This window comes from Vidua chalybeata, chromosome 4 (genome assembly GCF_026979565.1).
Source record: "Vidua chalybeata isolate OUT-0048 chromosome 4, bVidCha1 merged haplotype, whole genome shotgun sequence".
NCBI classification, from domain to species: Eukaryota; Metazoa; Chordata; class Aves; order Passeriformes; family Viduidae; genus Vidua; species Vidua chalybeata.
The window spans coordinates 29,897,854-29,918,237 of NC_071533.1; the positions used below are offsets into that span (position 1 = coordinate 29,897,854).

Here is a 20,384-nt window from a genome sequence, read left to right on the forward strand (position 1 = left end):
CCGATGGGGAAAGGAAGAGGCAACCTGAGTCCAGGAGTTTATGATAAAAGGAGGCTGTGCCCTCTGAACCCTCCAGAGAGAAAACCCTGCGGGCGTGTGCCCCAGTGAACTCTCCCTTTATTTGAGTAAAGTTGCAGGACTCCTCTGTCTCCTTTTTGGACATAAACCTCTGGTGTTTGTGGATTTTCCTGACACTGTGAAAGGGCTTCAGGGCTGCCAGGGCACTTGGGGCAGCTGACCCTGGCTGTCCCCATGACGCCTTGAGAAGCTACCTAGAACAGAGGCTAGATAGTGTTAAAGGAATAAAGTAGGTATTTATTAAAAGGCCTTCAAAGGATACACCTTGGGCAGTACAAGAGCCTGGCCCTGGCTCCACCCAAGATGGACACTAAATCATGAGTTTTCACACTTTTATAAGTTTTGGTCCATTTATATATTGGGGCTAACTGACCAGTTAGAACTTCAGGTTATGAAGTCCCATCCTCCCAGACTGCTCTTCTCAATTTGCTGTTGTTTATACCTTTTGGGACTGAGGCTGCAACGGTGTCCTTGGTTCTCAGGCTGGAAAAGGATTGTTTTGTCTTACTAAACTGTGAGGCAAACTTGCTAACACTTTATATGAAGTTCAGAGTTATATACTAATGCAGTACAGAATCTGAAAAATATGAAAGCTAAAACTTAAGGCATCACCCAGGGGCCATGGGCAGAGAAAACCTGCTGTGCCACTTGCCCCACCATCACTCAAGAGCATGTTTTGGAGGTGGATGGGCTCTCTGGGTTGCTGTGATGACATTCAACCTCTGAAACAAGGAATGCATTCCAGCGGTGGTTCCAGGTGTGTGCTCCAGCCGTGTGCTGGTTCTGTTTGGGGGGTGACACCTGGGTGTTTGCTGCCAATCTACTTTCACAAGTAATGGGTAGATGGGAGCACTGCTGCCTCATGAGTACTGAGCAGAAGACACGAGGTGCTTGCCCCATGCCCACATCAAGAGTGAATGCCCCTCTGAAAACGCTTCCTTCCTCTCCTCTTCCTCTACTGCAGGCAGCACGTTCAGCTCTGACACCCACCCTGCCACTCATACGTGTCACTCGGAGAAAACCCACGCTGCAACGGGGACCTTGCAAATGTTGCAGCAACCATTTGCTCGGCAGCAGTAGAAAAAACAGTGGAGCTTGGTTTTGTTTCACCGGGGAAAACAACGCAACGCGGCACTGAAGTTAAGTGATTTACAACAAATAATAATTAAAACAAGCCGTCAGTAATTAAAGTTGCTAGAATAGCCATTGCAATGAACAACTGTTGCCAACAACACCAGATGTGGCCAGGCCCTTCCCTTCCACGGGCAGCGAGGGCTTTACTTTTCCACGGCCCGTGGCTCCTGTGACAGGCCGGGAGTACAGTACAGGTGGCATCAGATCACGGTTAACATGTTCTTTTCGTGCCCTCAGTTTTATTCTACGGCACCACCCGGCAGGTAAAAAAAAAAAAAAAAAAAAAAAAAAAAAGACAAAAACTCAACAAACGAAAACCCAAACCAAACGAACACGTTTAACAAAAACCACGCGCACGTTCGCCGCGGCTGAAAGGCCGCTGCCTCTCCCGCCGCCGCCGTGAGGGCGGCGCGGGCCGGGCGGGGCGGGCAGCAGGCGGCGCTGCGCACGCGGCCTCCCGCCCTCCCGCCGGCCTCTTCCCGCCCGGCGGCGCCGGAATCAAACCGCGCCGGCCGCCCGCGACATGGTAAGCGGGATCGCCCGCCCTCCGCCTCGCCCCTCTTTCCTTCCCGGGAGCCCGCAAAGGCTGCGGGAGGAGCCGCGACCGCAGTGATGGCGGGTGACGGCCGCCCGCGCCTCGCTGTCCCTCCGCCCCGGTGGCTCTGAGGGGAGCGGGGCTCCCTCTCCGGGGAGGCCCTACGGTGCCGGTTCTGGGGGTGCAGCGTCAGCACGGCGTGGGCCGTGCCTTTGGGTTGTTGAAGAGCGATGTAAACGAGCCGGCACCCGGAGGAGTGGCCATAGCCCCGTGGCTGTGACTCGAGGTGGGCACGGTGCCCGCTGCTTCCCCCCAAGACACGGGAGCCCAGGAGTGGCCAGGCTGAGCCTCTGGCTGCGGGGAGGTGGGAGCGGGCAGAGCGAATCGCAGGTGTGCCCGAGTGCGCTCACAGCGCCGCATTCTTCCGTCAGCCTGCGGGCGCGGCAGCGAAATGGATGCTCGTGGTGTGGTTAATATTGGTGGTGGGGAACGCCTGCCAGCGAGGTAGGAGGGAGGAATTAACGTGAAAAATCAATAACCTTCATCGAGAGTGCTCTTGGCTTCGTTGTTTTGCTCTGTTTGCTGGAGTGGCGGTGTGAAACTTGGCGCCCGAGGGGCGCAGCTACAAGCACGTGCTTCCAGAAACCTCACTTCATTCCACGTCGTGCCTACGCGTTTTGTTCCTGCTGGCCGTGTCAGGGCTCTTGGAGAAGGCAGAAGGTGGAAGTTAAATCTGTCTGCTTTTCTGTTCATGCTCCTACTTGAACGTTCACGGCAGCTCCAGGTTCTAATCCTGCAATATACTGACATCGCAGGAGACAGCGGTGCTGACCTAGGGTACTGCTGGCTAAAAGAGGAGAGAGAGCACCTACAAAGTACTAATGGTGCTCTTTGTTAAGTAGAATACTGAGTTGTGTCTGTTTCTGTCTCCTGCTGTATTACTGCAGCTGCATAAGCTAGCTTTTACATTTGTTTTTTAAAAGTAAATCAATCTGGCTATTTTGCTCTTGGTGTATGTTTTAAGTGTTGTGTGCTGCCTGATTGTGTTCTTTTTTAAGAAGGAAGCCACTATTAAAAATGGCATTGACTCCTTTCTGTTGGAAACTTGGAAACATAACCATGTCTTTCTCAAAGTATCTTGTTAATAGACTACCCACTTCCACTGATTTATAAGTGACAATGTGCCTTTTTTTGTTTTGTTTTTTAAAATGAGACATTTTTCTGCCAACATCCTATTTGGCCTTTTCTATCCCCCTTTCCCTTTTTTGTAGCTCCACACAGTGTGAATCAGGGAGTGGGGAGCTCTTCAAATTCACATTGTGGCTGCTGCTTTTGGGTTGTTGAGACTTATGCTAAATGCTATTAATAAAACTCCAATTCTCTGTGAAATACTTTATATCCTAATTTTATAAGAGGCATATCAAAATAGCATCTCTGAAAGTGACCAGAGGAGACTGTTTCTCAGTTTTGTGTTGTTGATAGCGATTTGTGCGTAGCCATTTCTGCCTTTTGTTTGTAGTTCAACCCAAGTTATTTAATGCTTGATCACACAACCAGAGAGAAAAGAAATAAAGGCAGCAGAGTTTTAAAAATGTGACCTCGAAATTATGAAGTTGGTTTGGACCTTTGAAGAAAGTCATATCTTAAAATGTTCTTTATCTCCTTAAAAAAACCCGAATGGCCTACAACTCACACTACTGTCTGTGTATCAAAACACAGAAAGCAGTTCTTAAAAAAACCCAAACCAAAAAGAAGGTACTCCTTATGTTTGTAAGAGTTATTAAACATTTATGTGAGTTTGGTATAAATACATATTTTGGGATTGGTATGTATCAAGGAGTATTGAGGCTGGAGTTGGGGTTGGGTTATATTAATGGCTGGCTCCAAACTTAAGAGTAAGTCCCTCCATTTAACAGATGAGCTTAGTGTAGAGATTATTTGCAAAGAAGGCGTATATCTGAAAGTCTGGACTTAGTGGTAAGGTATTTTAAAGGATGGCAAATACAACTTAAAGGTAAATAGATTTGAATTCTGAGCAGATACTAATTATTCCGGTGGCTGACTGTCTTGTTTTTTTTCTTTTTTCTCCTGTTCTAGTCCAAGAAAAAAGGTCTGAGTTTTGAGGAGAAGAGGGCCCGCATGATGGAGATTTTTTTTGAAACAGTAAGTAACTTGTAATTGTCCTGCGTTTACATTGATGGGAAAACAGGTCCTAAAATGAACTTAACTGGGGATGTAGCTGAACTCTGTATCCTGGCAGGCATTTCACTGATGCCCTGTGACGTTAGGGTGAAAATTACAGGGGCAAAACTTCGTTCATTTAACTTCTGATCAGGTGGCTTATCCCCAGGTGGAGCCAAGGAATGCACAGGTGGTGTTAAATTCTTCATGTGCTACCTATGCACATCTTCTCATTTTGAGTCTGTTACCATAAGAGGGGACAGCAGGAAATTAGGAAGTATTTGAGGGCTTTATAGTCTAACTTTAGATGAAGTATGATGACTTCAGATCACCAAAGGAAATAGCAGGGCTTATTACAATAATAGTGCTTTTCTTATTATTTAATTGTCAGAATGTTCCAGTTCTATTGAGGGATATGCAGGCTATTTCCCAAGCAAAACCAAAACATACAATGTATTTCCTACTTGATTTTGTTGGCATTGATTTAGTGTAAAAAACACTCAGGCTTAGATGATGCTGTCATTTGGAACTGAAATGTCTTTCATGTTTTGCACAGAAAGATGTCTTCCAGTTGAAGGATCTAGAGAAGATTGCTCCAAAAGAAAAAGGGATTAGTAAGTGTTTATAAAAGTTCTTTCTCTTGAGCAAGTAATAATTTTTGGGACAGGTCCTACAGTGTAAATTTTCCTGGCTACAATCTTAGGTTTGTGATTTTAATAACGGAAAATGTAGCTAGAGTGGGAGACTGGTCAGTGGCAGGGCTGTAGTGTTAAAAGTGACATGGGATGGGAGCTTGCTTGGGCTCTGAGCTGCCTGACTTGCAGAGACTTTCAGTGTATGAAATCATTGTTTGCACTCAGGTATTAAATATCTGCCTGTAATATCACAAATGTTTAAAATGCTAGTCCAAATATACATGGGCAGTGTGCTCTTGAGCTTTTCCCCTCCAAAAATAGCTGGTCAGCTATAAATAGGAGGGGCTTTTCTTTTATAGAAAAGCCTTCCTGATGAGATCCATTGGTTTAGGATGAGGTCCAAGAGGATTTATCTATGCTCTTGGATTGTTTTGTATGTTCCTTATTATTTTCCCTTCTATGCTCATTGACAAAAGGGAGGCAAAGCATAATGTTTGTGTAGTTACCACTGTCCTTCTCCAGCATATCTTGGTGACACTGCAAGAGTAAATGAACTTGCTGAGAGAACTGCAGATGTGAATATCACAAAGCAGAGTTTTTCAGTTGTGTCAGCAGCTAACAGAGGCATTCGTGGACTTCTGAAGAGATGTGGTGCTGTCTTGATTGGTTTGTCAATGCATATGTTTAGTTGTAATTTGCAGTAAAATTGAGTTTAGAGTTTCTAAAGCCATTAGCACCTTTGAATAGTCCAAATTCATCCTGTGTCTGCATATGAAGGCATTTAGCCACACAACCCAAGCTCTAGTTACTCTGAAAAGAACAATTACTAACCTGTTCCCATCCTGGCATCCAGCCTATAGCTTCCAAAAGATATGGGCCCCCTGTAGTCTTGAAATTGAACATCAGGTACCAAAACCCATAATTAAGCTCAAAAGTCTTTATATCTGCAATACCTGAGGATAACATAACTACTTAGCTTTGTTGAACAGGTACCATTTTTTTTAAATGGTGAATTATACCACAGGTCTGAAAGGAAATGATCAGTTGTGTTCAGAAATGTTGATGCTTGTGAGTATAAATGATGTTTTGTATTGGAAGTGAATATAATTAAAATCAGAATCTGTCCTTCCTGAGTCTGTAGATAGATGGCTTTAGTGCCTCTGCTGCTATGAAATACTTTGTTAAGCATTACAAAGTGAAACATAATTACATTCCCAATCAAGAAACTTAAGCAAGTTTAATCCAAGTTAGAATTAAGATTGCAAGATAATTTCTCAGGCACCTCTCATGGGTTTGCTATGGTATTGTAGTGTACCATGCATGTATTTTGTGCAAAACTCCTGAGCAGCATTTTGCAAACATCTGGTGGCAGATGTGCAGAATAGCAGTGTTTAGGAGCAAACTGCTGGTTTCAGAGAGATTCATCCCTTCAAATGGGATGTTTGGGCATGTTGTTGTGAAATCTTCCAGCTAGCTGACACTGGAGGAGAATACAGATGATTGTAGATAGTAGTTTGTGGTATTCATAATTCTCCATAGTCCAGCTGCTATGCAGGTCTGATTTTACATTTTTGCTTTTATTAGCCTCGATGTCAGTGAAAGAGATTCTGCAAAGCCTCGTTGATGATGGCATGGTGGACACTGATAGAATTGGAACTTCCAATTATTTCTGGGCTTTTCCAAGTAAAGCTCTTCATGCCAGGAAGCGTAAATTGGAGGAGTTAGAGTCTCAGGTAAATCTGTTTTATGAAAAATACTTGTCTGAATAAAATACCCATCTGAATGGGTTTGCTTTCTCTTATACCCCCTTGTCATTCTTGTTTATATCTCTCATGTGTACAAATGTACATGTCCACAGATTTTACTATAGGAATTACCTGTCACTCATGGTAGGGCATTGTCATTATCTTACTGTTACCTCAGGAAAACTTTGGAGGTTCTTACTGGAGCTTGAGAAAACCTTTTGTCTACTTGCTGCTGAAAGCATGCTAGTCATGATGCAAAGCATCATGTAAGGACTCAAAGGTATCATGTTTTTGTGTCTTTTATATTATGTAGGCTACCATGAGGTAAGAACTTAAAAGTGATGACAGCTGGAATGCATAACCTGAGTAGATAAGGCAATGGTTTCTACTCAGGCCATTGTGGTTTCATCTGCTTTTATTGGTGGCTTAATTTGTGAGCACTTCTATATATCCTATACTGCACTTTTAGCAGGAGAAAAGAGTAAATTGGTCATGAATCACAGAATCAAGGAATAGCTGGAGTTGGAAGGGACCTCTGGAGATCTAGTCCAATTCCCTGCTAAAGCAGGTTCACCCAGGAGCAGGTTGCACATGATAATGTCCAGGTGGATCTGGAGAATCTCCAGAGAAGGAGAGTCAATGATCTCCCTGGGCAGCCTGTTCCAGTGCTCTGTCACCCTCAAATGAAAGAAGTTTTTTCTCTTATTTTGCCCCTTGTCTTTTTGCTGGCCCTCACTGTAAAGCGTCTGGCTCCATCCTCTGGACACTTGCCCTTAAGGTGGTGTCCTTGATAAGGTCCCCTGTCTTTTGTGAAGTCATCTCTTCAGGCTGCACTGGTCCAGCTCCCTCAGCCTTCCCTCATAAGAAAGATACTCCAGTCCCCTCCTGATCTCTATAGCCTTCTGCTGGACCCTCTCCAGTCGCTGCTTGTCTTTCTTGAACTGGGGAGCCCAGAACGGGCCCAGAATTCAGGAGTCCAGACCGCTCCTGAGGTGGCCTTGCCAGGGCAGAGGACGGGGAGGAGAGTCTCCTCTTCAGAAGAGCAGGGCATCTTTTGTTGTACCATTGCTGTTCTGTGGATCTGGTTCTTTCCTACTTTTTGGGAGCTGTCTTTCTTTCTGCTTCTAACGGGAGTTGAAAATCCTCTACTCATCAGTTTATTTGCAATGGGAATATATGATAACAAGATGAACAAATGAGCTTTTTGAGACCATGTGGTATGATTGTACCACAGCACTGCCAGCTCTTCTTGTGATTATTCAGCATTATGTTCTTTCTTCAAAGAATCATTTGAATTAATGTAGATTTACTGGTAGCATCTGAACATTTTTACAGCCATTATTTTCTTCAGGCATAGCTCTGAATGAATCTCAGGCATTGCTTTCTTATGTACAGTGTTGTCAGCTATTTCTTTATATGTATACAGTTATATCAAAATAATCAAAAGAAGATTGCCTTTTTTCCCTGCCCTGAATTGAAAAGGGAGTTTGACTTAGCTGCCCATGGTTTTACTATTTTCAGGCATGGACTTAACCTGGCACAACTGGACTTAAATTAATTTTTATAGACTGGTAGTAACAATGCACTGGCTCTTATTCCAGTGGAGTTTCATTTGTCTGAAACATATTTGTTTAACTCTGCACTGAGCTGGAACTGAACTTGCTAGTAAAATTATTCACCTTATTAGTACATTCACACAAGTTTTAGACAAGGCTATTTACTCTGCCAGCACATAAATTGCCGACTAAGAAACTGAACAAATATATTCCAGAACTCCTGTTTTGTTCATCAAACTCTCTGGTGCCACTGTTTCATTGAATGCAAATGATTTGGTCTTGGATCCTTTTTGTTGTTGCTCATGCTCCATATTATGACCAAGTAGCTGAAAGAAGTTGTTGATTTTTGTTGTCCTTGCCTTTGGGCCTAGTCCCATTGTGAATTTTGAACATAACTGGTCAAGCAGGTCTCTGGCATACCCTGATGAATATCTTCCTTGGAATGTCTTGCAGAATCTGCCTAATGTCCTCCATGGTAAGTATCCAGGAATTGCCTACAAAAATATGCTGAATTGCTTTAAATGTACTTTCACTTAAACATATCTATTATTGTGAAAGTGTAACAGGCATGTAGTTACTGATTTGTGATGTTATTTCTATGTAGAAATACACTATTCTGATATGAACAATTCTGCAATAGAAAACTGTTCCAGAAATAGTTTTATTACTGGAACCTTATTTGCAAACCAAGCCCTGCCCCTGACATATGGGCTTATTGGTATGAGAGCTCTCTTTAGATGATCGTATGAGTCTTCAAAAGTTCTTCTCTTCATTACCTTGCTTTTCTGATGAGACTGGAAATGTTTCAGCATTTCAGGGAAAAGTTTCAGCATTTTCACTAGCTGAAAATAACTTCTCTGTTGACGCAGTGGAAAGGTGGTATTTTCAATGAAAAACTTTCTGAATGTCTTTACAAGATGATAACAGGTTCTGTCTGTGAGTTCAAATTAGCTCTTTTGGTGTTTGTACTCTTCTTGATGTGCACACATAGAGATTTTCTTAAGGCTTTCTAAATCTAGTTACTGACTATCACAAAACCTCTTGTCAGAAGATACAAAGCAGAGGAAAAGAGTCAGCTGTTGTACCATTTCTTTTGCATGCTGCTTGTCTTTGATCATTCCCATATAGAGCTTGTGGCTTGCTGAGAGATGTGTTTTCTCTCTGTGTCTTGTCCAGATTGATTGTTAACTACATGAGTCGGTCTCTTTGTTTAGCAGTTAAAAGCTAGAATCAGGCTGCCTTACTTAAAGCATGTTTAAAAATCCAGCAGTTCAGTTCATGCTGCAATTAAGGCTTTTTACCAGGAGGCATTATCTTTGTTTCCTGAGGGCATGGGTAAATAGTCAAGGGAAAGGAATGATCCCTAATGCTGAATTGTCATTAGAAAATAATGTGGAGGAACAGAACAGTCTTCTTCATGATGCAAATTCCCCTACTCATTCACATCACTGAGGCTTATGTTTGACAAGTTGGGCCTGCTACAAGGACCTTTTTCCTGCATGCGTTGGTACTTCCGAATATCACAGCCAGGCTGCTCATAGCATTCTGCATTTTACAGAACTTGTGATTGTGGGAGGCTGTTTAAGGAGCTGTTCTTGATGGAATTTTTTTGTTTAAGATTTTTTTAGTGATTATTAAGTCACGCACCATCTTGGAGATGCAGAAGCAAAGAAGTCTGGCTTAGTATTCATAATGAAGATCAAGCCAGTTTTGTCTGGATGTTTTAAGCTGCACTTCACAGGGGTTCTGTATACTCCAGACTTTGTCCAGAAGGATTTATTACATGATCAGTGTGCAGAGATACCACAATTAAAAACAATGTTAAAGTTTCTTTTGACAGCTTCCCTGCCTGACCCATCTTTTGGCTTGCTTTTGTGGACGCAGGTGTTTGGAGAGGGGCACTAATCCCTGACTTACATATGAGGCTAATTAGGATCTTGATGGTACCCTCTAACCCCAAGTTACTGCATGGGCCTCTTCCTGTTTTTCTGAAAAGCAAGGATAGCAAATGTCTCTAGTTTGTGTAGCATCTGCTAGAGCTATTTCCTCCAATAGCTCCCACAGTGAGGATTACTAAGTAGGTCCCTTTGGATTTTGTACTGATTTGTTTTACAGTGGTGTGGTTGCTCCTCAAGGTTTATGCCTTCTGTCAGGTGCTTGTTCTTCACCTCTTGGTTATGCTTATGCATCTGTGAAGAGGACCACTGAAAAAGTGAAATATGTTGGAAGCTGCATTTTGGTGAGATGGGTTTATAAACACGTTTGTTTGCATGTGGAAGTTACATTTGGTTAGATGGAGTACAGGTATGAGATGGTGAAGCAAGTGCAAGTGTGTGGACTGAGAAGTAATGTTTTAACAATGTTTATAAATGGAGAAAATGTTAATGCAACCTCACCTGTTAAGAGAACTTTTGAAGCTTTACTGGGGGGTTAGTCTTCCTTTCATAAGAAAAGGTGAAATGATGTGATCTCCTAATATTTTCCTGGCTGTTGGATTCAGAAGCCTGGAGTTACCTATAATCAGTTATAGTTTGACAAAATAAGATGTTTATTCTTGGTATAACAGTTGTGAGTGAGGAAAAAAGAATTTTTTTTGATGTAGCCTTAGTATAAACAGATTCAGCTTAGATTTTCTCTCATTTTTTCATCTGTGTCTTGGGCAAAACACTTGTATCTGTGCTGAGAGGGACCTGAAATGCTAAAAGATGTTATCATTAGCGTAACTATTGACAGTACTATGAGCACTGTAGTCCAGTACCTTGGGAAAACAACCAGTTAGTTTCCTTTCCTCAGTGTGGTGTTGTTCATTTCACTGTGTTGTTATTTGTCTCATTTCTCACGGTGTTGCTTTCTTGTGAGTCAATCCTTTGTGTTCTGAGGCTTTTGCAAGGGAAAGTTTAATAAAACTATTAGAGCTGCTGTTCCAGCTGGGAACAAAATGGTGTCACCTTGTACTGCAACAAAGATGGAACAGAAATCTTTTTACAGCAGGATACAGGATTCACATTTTGTGCTGTTCCCTGTGCTTGCTTCAATATACTCACGACCAAGAGACTTGAGAGTTTCTGGCCATGTTTTTCTCCCCCTAAGCATTGCATTGGGCCAATGTTAGTTAAGATAGGAAAGATTAGTTGATGTTTTGTTTCTTAAATCCCTGCCCTAGGGATTGGTAAAAGGAGGGATTTTCACTTCTCATTACTCATATATTGAACCAAAGGGATAATTTGAACTGGGTACATCTTGGCTCACATTTGCTAGCTGGTTTAAAAAAAAAAAAAAAAAGAAAAAAACCCCAACAACCTTGCATTCCACCCCCCCACAAGCCAGGAATGAACTTGTTGAAATCGAGTGACTTCATATGTATTAAATTGTTTGTACTAATGAGCATTGAAATATGAAAAGTGAAAGAATTTATTTTAGCAAAAAAGCAATGAAGGGAATGCTGTATTAGGAAATGCTTATGTTAAGAAAACACATTGTTTGAAAATAGTGAATGGAAAAAATATTAATATTGTGAGTAATCTGGCTTGAAGCCTCCTGAAGGTATCTGACAACATAAGTAAAAGGAGAGAGCCTTCTTTATTTAGAATGCACAGAAAAAATTTTGAGTTTTAACCATCAGAAAGTTCTTTGAAGATGCAGCTTGGTTTATTTCTATCCTTTTGGATATATTTTTCCTCCTTAAATACTGTGACTGGAAAGTTGATGAATAAATCTGCTTTAGACCACTGACTGAAGCTCAGGAAACTTCTGCTGTCCCATTGTTTCAGTGTGAGCAGCCTCCTCCTTCATCCCATTGACTCACTCAATTGTCGGGGTATTTCCACGTGGTTCGGAGGTTGATCCTGGACTGCAGTTAAGTACAAGTGCTCAGCAGTGACTGGCTAAAAGTAACCAATCCTGAACTGAGGTACAATCCCTGGAGATGACAGATGTGCAGTGAAGAGCAGCAGGCCTGATGGTGCTTGAAGTCGGGTGATGCTGTAGATACTGGACAAGTTTTGTGCCTTGGATGGAGCTTTGCATCAGCAGAGAGAGCCGTGGGACCTAGTTCTGTGGAGCAAGCTTTTGGCATTGCTTTGTAGAAATGTCCTCAGCAGACAGTACAGCACCAGCTCTTAGTAGAGCTCCTCACGCACCTCAGGTCTCTATTGCAGTTTTCGGCCTCTGATAGTTCTGAATGCAGGGTCTCACTGTTTTGGGGGGTTTTGCCTCTCAGCATTAATGAGCTGTTCCTATGGAATACCTTTGGAATCCATGGCTTAATGCTTTCGATAGAACAGTTTATTTTTGCGGTGTGGTATTTTCACATTATCCATTGAAAAGCTGTATTCAGTGTGTTTTTAAAAATTCTTTGTCTATTATCAAAAAAAGGACTTGCAGACATAAAATATCTTAAGGTTTATCATGATCTTAGGCTTTGCTGTAATACATTTAGAAAGCTTAGCACTATCTTTTTCATATATATTTTATTATTTTTAGTGAGTAGATAGCATGGTTAAAGAATTGTCCTCTAAACTAGAGAACGATGTTTGCAGAACCAGAAGTCAGAACATTTGCAACTAATGTGTGTGACTTGTGTTAGGAATTACTTATTTAGACATTTTTCTCATTCATTAATTTAGACATATGTGTGCTTGCAATTTAATTTTATTAGATTGCAGAAAATGTAATAAATTGTTCCTTTCCAGGAAAAATAAAATTCTGATGGCTGAAGAGGTCTTTCTTTTAATGCCATTATAAGGCCTTGAGCAACATGGTTTAATGGAACGTGTCCCTGCCCATGGCAGAGGTAGTTGAGACTGGATGGTCTTTAAGATCCCTTCCAACCCTTACCATTCTGTTATTCTGTAATGTGTAGGCAGGATCCCAGTGTGTTGACTACGCTGTTAGAGCAGTCTTCCCATATGCGTGCTGGGCCTCTTTTTTTCCCCTCTTATTTGAGGACGTGTCATTTAGCTTTCTACTTATTTATTTAGTTAGTTATTCTTCCTTGGATTGCCCTGACCATTTTGATTGTCTGCAGCACCAGTGAGCTGGGTGATTCCATTCTGTGCTGGGTCACATTTTTTATTTCTCTTGCATAGTAATTACTCTCCCAACAGACAATTAGTGACTCTTCCCATGTTCAGCCTTCTGGCTTTCACTGACCTGTACATTTTATTTGAACTGAAGGACTAGACTCATAAAGAAATGGCTTACTGCAGAGCTGGTATGGTATGACTAACTCACTTCAAACCATCCAGGGGGAGCTGTAACAATAAGAGCAAGAGTCTGAGAATTTGCATCATTTAAACATTGTGGATATGTTGATTACATTGATGCCCATTTGTTCGTTGATCCTGTAAGGCTTATTCCCTCTATTAGTCCCCTGGAAAATGCCAGTACAATTTTATTAGAATAGTCTACAATTTTTGTTACTTCTGCATCTTGCACGTGAAAAATGGTGCTATCTTAAAATGATTCTGCATTTACTGTGTCCTAAAATGTCCGTCAGAGAAGACTCTTCTAATGCTGTAGCTTATTAGAGCCTTCTGGAATTATGTTTTATGGCATGCTACAAAGCCCTGGAGAGTATGCTTAGTTACTGCTGTCATGGCGGATTTCTAAAAATACCAGTGCTCTGGAGGCTTCTGTTGGAATTAAGCAACTTCATAATTTGGAGTTCATTAGTTGAATTTCATGCTTTTCCTTTTACTCTTAATATGTAACTAACATGATGGCAACTGGGAAGTGTAGGTTTTCCTTTCCTTCCTTCTTGATGAGCATAAGGTAAAATTGGCATGATTTAAGAGCAGCTTTTTAAAAAACTGTCCCTGTAATAACTCTAAAGATTTTAATGTAGGTTTGAAGGAGGATTCCTACTATACTAAAAAGGGTATATTGATATTTATTCTGATATAATGCAGGAAAACCACTAGGCTTTTCAAACAGGGTTGTGTGTGAGACTGAATTTTTTAGGTAATATCATCACACCGTTTCCCTTTTTGAAGGGGTTTGCACTCTGGCTGCTGGCTCGATTCCTGGCATTGCAGTGAAATTGTTAATCTGAAAGGAAAAGAAACTGGAAGTAAAAACAGAAGCCCAGTCAGGTCTGGCAGAGACACAGTCCTGCACATATCCCCTGTGCTCCATGATCAGCAAGGCAGGTGAGAATGACAGTTCAGCAGATCAGCAGAAAACCAGCATCCCAAGAAACTTTAAAGGTTTAAATGTTCTGTGCTGTCTGGAAGTTTGCCTGTACTGTAAGGCCAGAAAGTTCCAGCCTGATGATAGGCAGCCAGTACTACTTTCAAAGCTGGATTTGATGGAGACAGTGAATTGTAGTCCTATTTAACATAAACTTTGACTTTCACCTTAAAATCTTTTAATTCAATTAATAGAGCATATTTTATTTTAGAAAATTAGCATGCATACACAAATGAGCTACCAGCAAGTAATTATAGAAGTCTCACTACATAGAATTTTCCTCTTCTGAAAGGAATAAAATTAAAGAAAAAACTAAAAAAAAAATCAAACAAAAAACCCCCCAAAAAAACAAACAAAAAAAACAAACCCAAAAAAAAAAAACAAAAACAAACCAGAGTATAAAACCAAAATGTGCTAAGTTATTTTGATGCAGGGAGGCTTTAGAGGAAAAGGTCTTTCTTGTCACAGCCAAACAGCTCATTATTTTTGAACACATGGTAGTTTCACGAAAGACTCTTCTTTGTATCAAGAATTAGAGATGACTGGGTGATCTGTCTAAGCATTACTTAAAAATGACAAAATTGGCATAAAGAGTGGGTATGTAAAACTGCTGTCAAAACTCTGAAGTTTGATAGATGTATTTTACTGAGGTTTATTATTTTACTGATAATATCTCAGTATAGAATTTGAGCATTTCTAGAAGTCTGTGGAATAAAGTTTGATTTGGTTTTTAAAGTCTTTAAGTAAATGTGAGCTTGGGCAATATTGCATGAATATTGTGTTTTAACTTGTGCCTGTCTCTAGTTAATCCCTGAAGACATTGTCAGTGTATGGTCCAGCTGCTTCGGATAGCAATCTTTAAAAACCCTTTAGGGAAAAATTAAAACTTCTCTTCATTCTCTCCCTTTCTTTCCAAGAGAAAATATCTTTCTATGTTCTTCCTGCCTTGAACAGACCTATTAACTACTACCTTGGACTTTGTAGGTTTATTAAATACCCTAATATTCAGTAACAAGCATATCCTTCATGTCCAGGTATGAACATTTTCTGTAGTTCTGTCAGTCATGTGAATATCTTTTGAAGTTCTTTCAGCTTTCCTTGTTAGATTGCTTGCATTTGTGAAACAGTGTTGAATGAGGTGTTTCAGCTGGTTTTTTGTTGGTTTGGGATTTTTTTAAGTTGATTGGGGAGTACTTGATATTTGTATCTGAGTAGACGGCCATCTGTCCCTCAGGTCGTGCCAATTACGCCAACTCTGAAAGCAGCCACAGAAATTCAGTTCTTTCATTGAGCCTGCACAACTGTTTCTTTCACCTTTTGTCTTTTAAGGAGGTTGGCCTCGAGCAGTTATTTTTTGTTGAGTAACCACTACTTATCAAATGGTGTTGCAAATGAATGAAGCAAAAACAAAAGCTCTTGGCAAGACATTTTCTCTAATTTAACTTAATTATTCTGGCAAATCTAAAAAAGATGGAAAATAATTGAATTAAAATACTTTTAATGTAGAGGGATTTGTTGTGTAGTAACATTATTAAAATAATTGCAGGTAACATCATCATGTTTGTTACCTATGTGGATGGATGAAGGTTCCTATGGAGGGGGAATTTCTCATTTGTTTCTTCTGAATACCCCACATTTTCTTTTATTTGCTCTAGCAAAAAATAGAAATACTGCTTATAAGTGCAGAGATCTAACTTAAGAACTACTAATTGTTGAGGGTCTTTGCAGTGCTTTGTCAAACAGTTGTATGGCGAGTCAGGTATTTTTTCAGGTTAGTCCCCTGAAAAAAACCTTCACGTGCTTAGCATAAGTGTCGGATACCTTTTTTAATCACTGACTTTTTTACAGTACTAAACTAAAAATGCACATTTGTTATCTCTTTCGTACCTCTTAAAAAAGACAGAACTTGCACACTGGCAGGATTAGTAGTATGATGTTTTGGAGCAAGTGTTATTTACTTAAAATAATCAGTGTGTCATCCTTTAATTTTGAATAGCAAATATGATGTGTTATGGGGGAAAGGAAATGTATTCAGCTTTGTCTTAATGAGCATGATGAGAGAGTCAAGAGCTTATGGGTCAGGATAAAAGGGTGGAGTAGAAAGAGTGACACTATTGTGGGTATGTGATTCAGGTTGCCTGATCAAGAGGAGAGGGGGATGAGGCATTCTACAGGCAGTTAGCAGCAAGTCTCAAAGTCACAGGCCTTGACTCTTGTGGGGGAGTTTTAAGTACCCTGACATCTGCTGGAGAAGCTGTACAACAATATGCAAGCAGACCAGCAGGTTCCTGGAAAACATTGACAATAACTTCCTGCCACAGGTTGTAGAGGATCTCACAAGGAATGATGTGCTGACTGACCTCACAGTAACCAACAAGGAAGTCTTGTGGGGATGTGAAGGCTGGGGCCAGCCTTGGCTGTAGTGACCAGAAGTGAGTTCAGTTGGTGAGTTCAGTGTTGGTTGAAGAGGTAGCAGGACAGCAAGCAAGATGATGACTATGGATTTTAGGTGAGCTAACTTAGCCCATTTAGGGATATTCTTGGAAGAATCCCATGGAAACCAGGCTCTGCAGGGAAGAAGAGTCCAGGAGAGTTGGCTATCATCAAGGCTCGCTTCCTCCAGGCTCAAGAATGATGCACCCTAATGAGAAAGAAGTTGGGCCAAGGGCAAAAGAAACCACCATAGATGAATGAAGAACTGCTGCCATTACTCAAGTAAAAGAAGTCCACAGGAGACAGAAGCAAGGCCAGGCCACTTGGAGTGTGTATTGAGAGGTGGTCAGGAGAAGTAGAAATGAGACTTGAAAAGCCAAGTCCCATCCAAAATTACATTTGGCCACCTCCTGAAATTCAACAGAGACAAATGCAGGGTCCTGCACTCGGGGAGGAAAAACACCATGCACCAACACAGGCTAGGGGCTGACCTACTGGAAAGCAACTCAGCAGAGAAGGACCCAGAGAACTTGGTGGATTGCAAGCTGTCCCTGAGCCAGCAGTGTGCTCTGGTGGCCAAGAAGGCCAGTGGTATCCTGGGGGTGCATTAGGAACGGCATGTTGAGGGAAGTGATCCTGTCCCTCTACTCAGTCCTGGTGAGGCCACATGTAAAGTTCTGTATCCAGTTCTGAGTTCCACAGTACAAGAGAGATACGGAGCTCCTGGAGGAGTCCAGTGAAGAGCTACTAAGTTGGTGAGGGTCTGGAGAATCTCTCTTATGAGGAAAGGCTGGGGGAGGCAGGCTGATTCAGCCTCAAGAAGAGGTGACTGAGAGAGGACCTCCTTAATGTGTATAAATATCTAAAGGGTGGCTATCAGCAGGATGGATCAAGGCTCTTTTTGGTGGTGCAAAGCAGTAGGACGAGGCAGTGGGCAGAAACTGATGCACAGGAAGTTCTACCTGAAATGAGGAAGAACGTCACTGTACAGATGACCAAGCACCAGCACAGGTTGCCCAGAGGGGTTGTGGAGCCTCCCCCACTGGAGATATTCAAGAGCAATCTGGATACAATCCTGTGCAATGTGCTCTAGGACAACCTTGCTTGAGCAGGGAGATTGGACCAGATGATCCACTGTGGTCCTTTCCAACCTGACCAATTCTGTGATCCTTTTTGTCCAGAAAATCAAGTTTATTCCCTATCCTTTACCAAGTTTTTGAATTGACTCTTTCAAAGATTGCATTAAAAATCTTTTTATGGTAAAATTTATATCATGCATAAAGAGAAGAGAGTTCTTGAATTGAACATTTTTCCAATATTTCAGTATTAAAAAAGTTCATATGAATACAGAAATATGGTGGGCCCTAACTTTTCTGTTCTCTTTTTCTACAGTCTGTTTTCCTTCCATTTTCAGATGTTCTCTTGCTGAAAAAATCTCATCTCATTTATTCTTCAGCTTATGAATAAAAAATTCTTACTCCATCTTGCTTTGGTCTCTACTCTTGTTCTTACCTGTATTTCCTGAACTATTGCAGTCTCTTAGTTGCTCCTTTGAAGTCGCACCAAATACAAATCCCTACTTGCTGAAATGACTTAGAGTGACTCAGATCTTAGATCTTAATTGTGTTTATGTAGTGAGTGTATGTTTGCTGATTATGCCTCACTAAGAGTTTATCACATCCCTGACTGAGGTCCCAGTGGACCTGGTGGCTGCTCCTACTGTAGTTCGGTTCACTGGGTGGGTTATATGGAGAAATGGCATTTCATGAGTGATACGGGACATCCTGAGATCACAGCAGAAGCCACAGTACTGCAGGTCACAGGAGGGCTCTCCAAGCTGTTGTGACTGTGATTAGCTGGCTGCAAAGTTTGCTTACAAGTATTTGGAAACTCTGGGAAGCATGGATTTGTGACTGTGTGTGTAAAAAGAATAGCTGTATGCTTGTTTAGTGTAGTACTTAAGAAAGCAGTTCCACACTTCAGTGTGCTGCCCTTCGGGATTTTTTTCTTCCTCTTTAAGTTTTAGTCAACAGTAATTATTAAGTGATTTCTTTTAGTAATGTTCTGTGCCTTTCTTTTAACCCAAAGATCTGTTTTCAATATTTTCAGATTGTTTTTTGGCTGTTGATCTTTGTATTTTTCCTCTCTATATATTGTTAGTCTGTTTTTAGCATCAATATTTTCTTTCTTTAAAATCTAGAGGAATGCTTTGAAGTACTTTCTCTCCATGCCTTCTGTCAATTCTACTTAGGTTTTTCAGTAGTGAGATAGTTTTCACATAGAAAAGAAATATACCTGTCTGCTGCTTAATGTTACCCTAAACTTCTTGAACTGCTTTTGTCTAAGCCAAAAGCAAACTAGCCTTGCCTTTAGCCTGAAACAAGGCACAGTGAGCTTCAAACCCAAAGCAAATAACTTTGCAAGTTAGAAATGATTTGAAAATGGATGTCTTTAATTCTTCTGTAGTGCCACAGTGAGTGGTGATCACAAGAGCAGTAGTTTTTAATACCATTTTTGGTTGAGTGTTTGGCTGAAAGAAAACCAAAAGGATGGTATTTCTCTTTCAGACCATAATGGTAGTGAGTTAACAGCTGTGAGCACTCTTGGTGGTTAGCATATGAGACCTTGGCTTGATTCTTGGCCAGTGAACATACCCAGGGGCTGGGTTTGCATGGCTTATACTAGGTTTGTAGATATTTTAATATGCTGGTGAGACAAGCTACATGTTTGGTGGGATACTTGTGGTTAGAGTGGTTAAAAACAGGGAATGAAAAGGCATAGGACCAACAAAAACTTTTGCTGGAGAAAAAAAAAAGTTGTTTTTTATTCTAAAATAAAAGTCTATCCGGCAGGTTTTGAAAAGGAATGGAACTGAAAGCTGCTGCTGTTGTTTGTTGCAGTTAAATGTTCCTCTTCCAAATGTACATCAGTGGCTTGCTGAAGTGGAGCCCTGGTATTAATGTGTTCAGAGTAGATTATAAATTATGTGAGAATGTCTAATCTGTGTTCTTTGATACAAACCAGACTCCAGGTTCTGTGATGGAAGTGGTGGTTATCGCCAGCACATAGCACTTTGCACACCCAAGCTGCTGCACACATGTATAGCTAAAGATTGCGATGCCTTTGCAGAGTAGGAAAAATCATCCCTTTGGGGATTTTTGGGGGACTTTGGATTGAATTAATGTCTAAGGCTAGCCATTTAATTGATCACACTGGTCTGTAAACTAAAGAAATTGTTCCCCAACTCTCCTGTTTTATAGGTGTTAGTTACTTTCTTCATTAAACTGTCTTCTTGCAGACTCCCACTGTGTTTTGAAAACATGAAAATGCTCTTGTGGAGAACATTTTTAACTTCTTAGTTTTTGATTATTTAGTCTCCTCTCCTTTTCCTTTCCCCTAGATGATGTTTTTGCTGCTTTCTTGCATCTTGCTTAATCATGTGCTGATTCAGAGCAGTCAGATTGGAGACACAAAACTTTGTAGTGGAGTAGAATCTCTGTACTTCTTTGCCACACCTGGTCAGTTACACTTGTGGCAGAAGGTTGTTCCTGTGTCAGCCCAGACATCTCTCTCAAGAAATAGAGGGGACGCAGTATCTTTATCTCTGGACCAGTCTTCTGCTTTTGGGAGTGGTTAATGTTCCTTGAGAAATTTTTTGCCAGTTCCCCTGAAAAATGTCCCCAAGGTTGCTCCAGGGATTGAAATATTCCATTTGCTGCTGTGCTTCTTTGCAATCAGGCTTTTCTACAGCTGGTGAGTGGGAAAATACATCACTGTATTTGTCCAGATGTGGTTGTCTGCTATCATACATACACAATGTTTGCATGTTCTGCTTTTTTTCTTTTTAATGCCCTATAAACTGTCATTTGCCATTTGCACTTGGCTTTCAATTAAGTAT

At 41.1% G+C, this 20,384-nt stretch overlaps 1 protein-coding gene across 1 annotated transcript in view; it reads left to right on the forward strand.

The window, feature by feature from the left end:
• The first annotated feature begins 2,187 nt into the window (after window positions 1-2,187).
• Window positions 2,188-20,384, forward strand: part of MND1 (meiotic nuclear divisions 1) — a 42,904-nt gene continuing 24,707 nt past the window's right edge. The window contains 5 exon segments of the mRNA XM_053941674.1: window positions 2,188-2,232; window positions 2,234-2,251; window positions 3,845-3,910; window positions 4,485-4,542; window positions 6,148-6,296. Of these exon segments, the coding sequence (XP_053797649.1) occupies window positions 2,203-2,232; window positions 2,234-2,251; window positions 3,845-3,910; window positions 4,485-4,542; window positions 6,148-6,296 (321 nt within the window). The 5' untranslated portion in view covers window positions 2,188-2,202.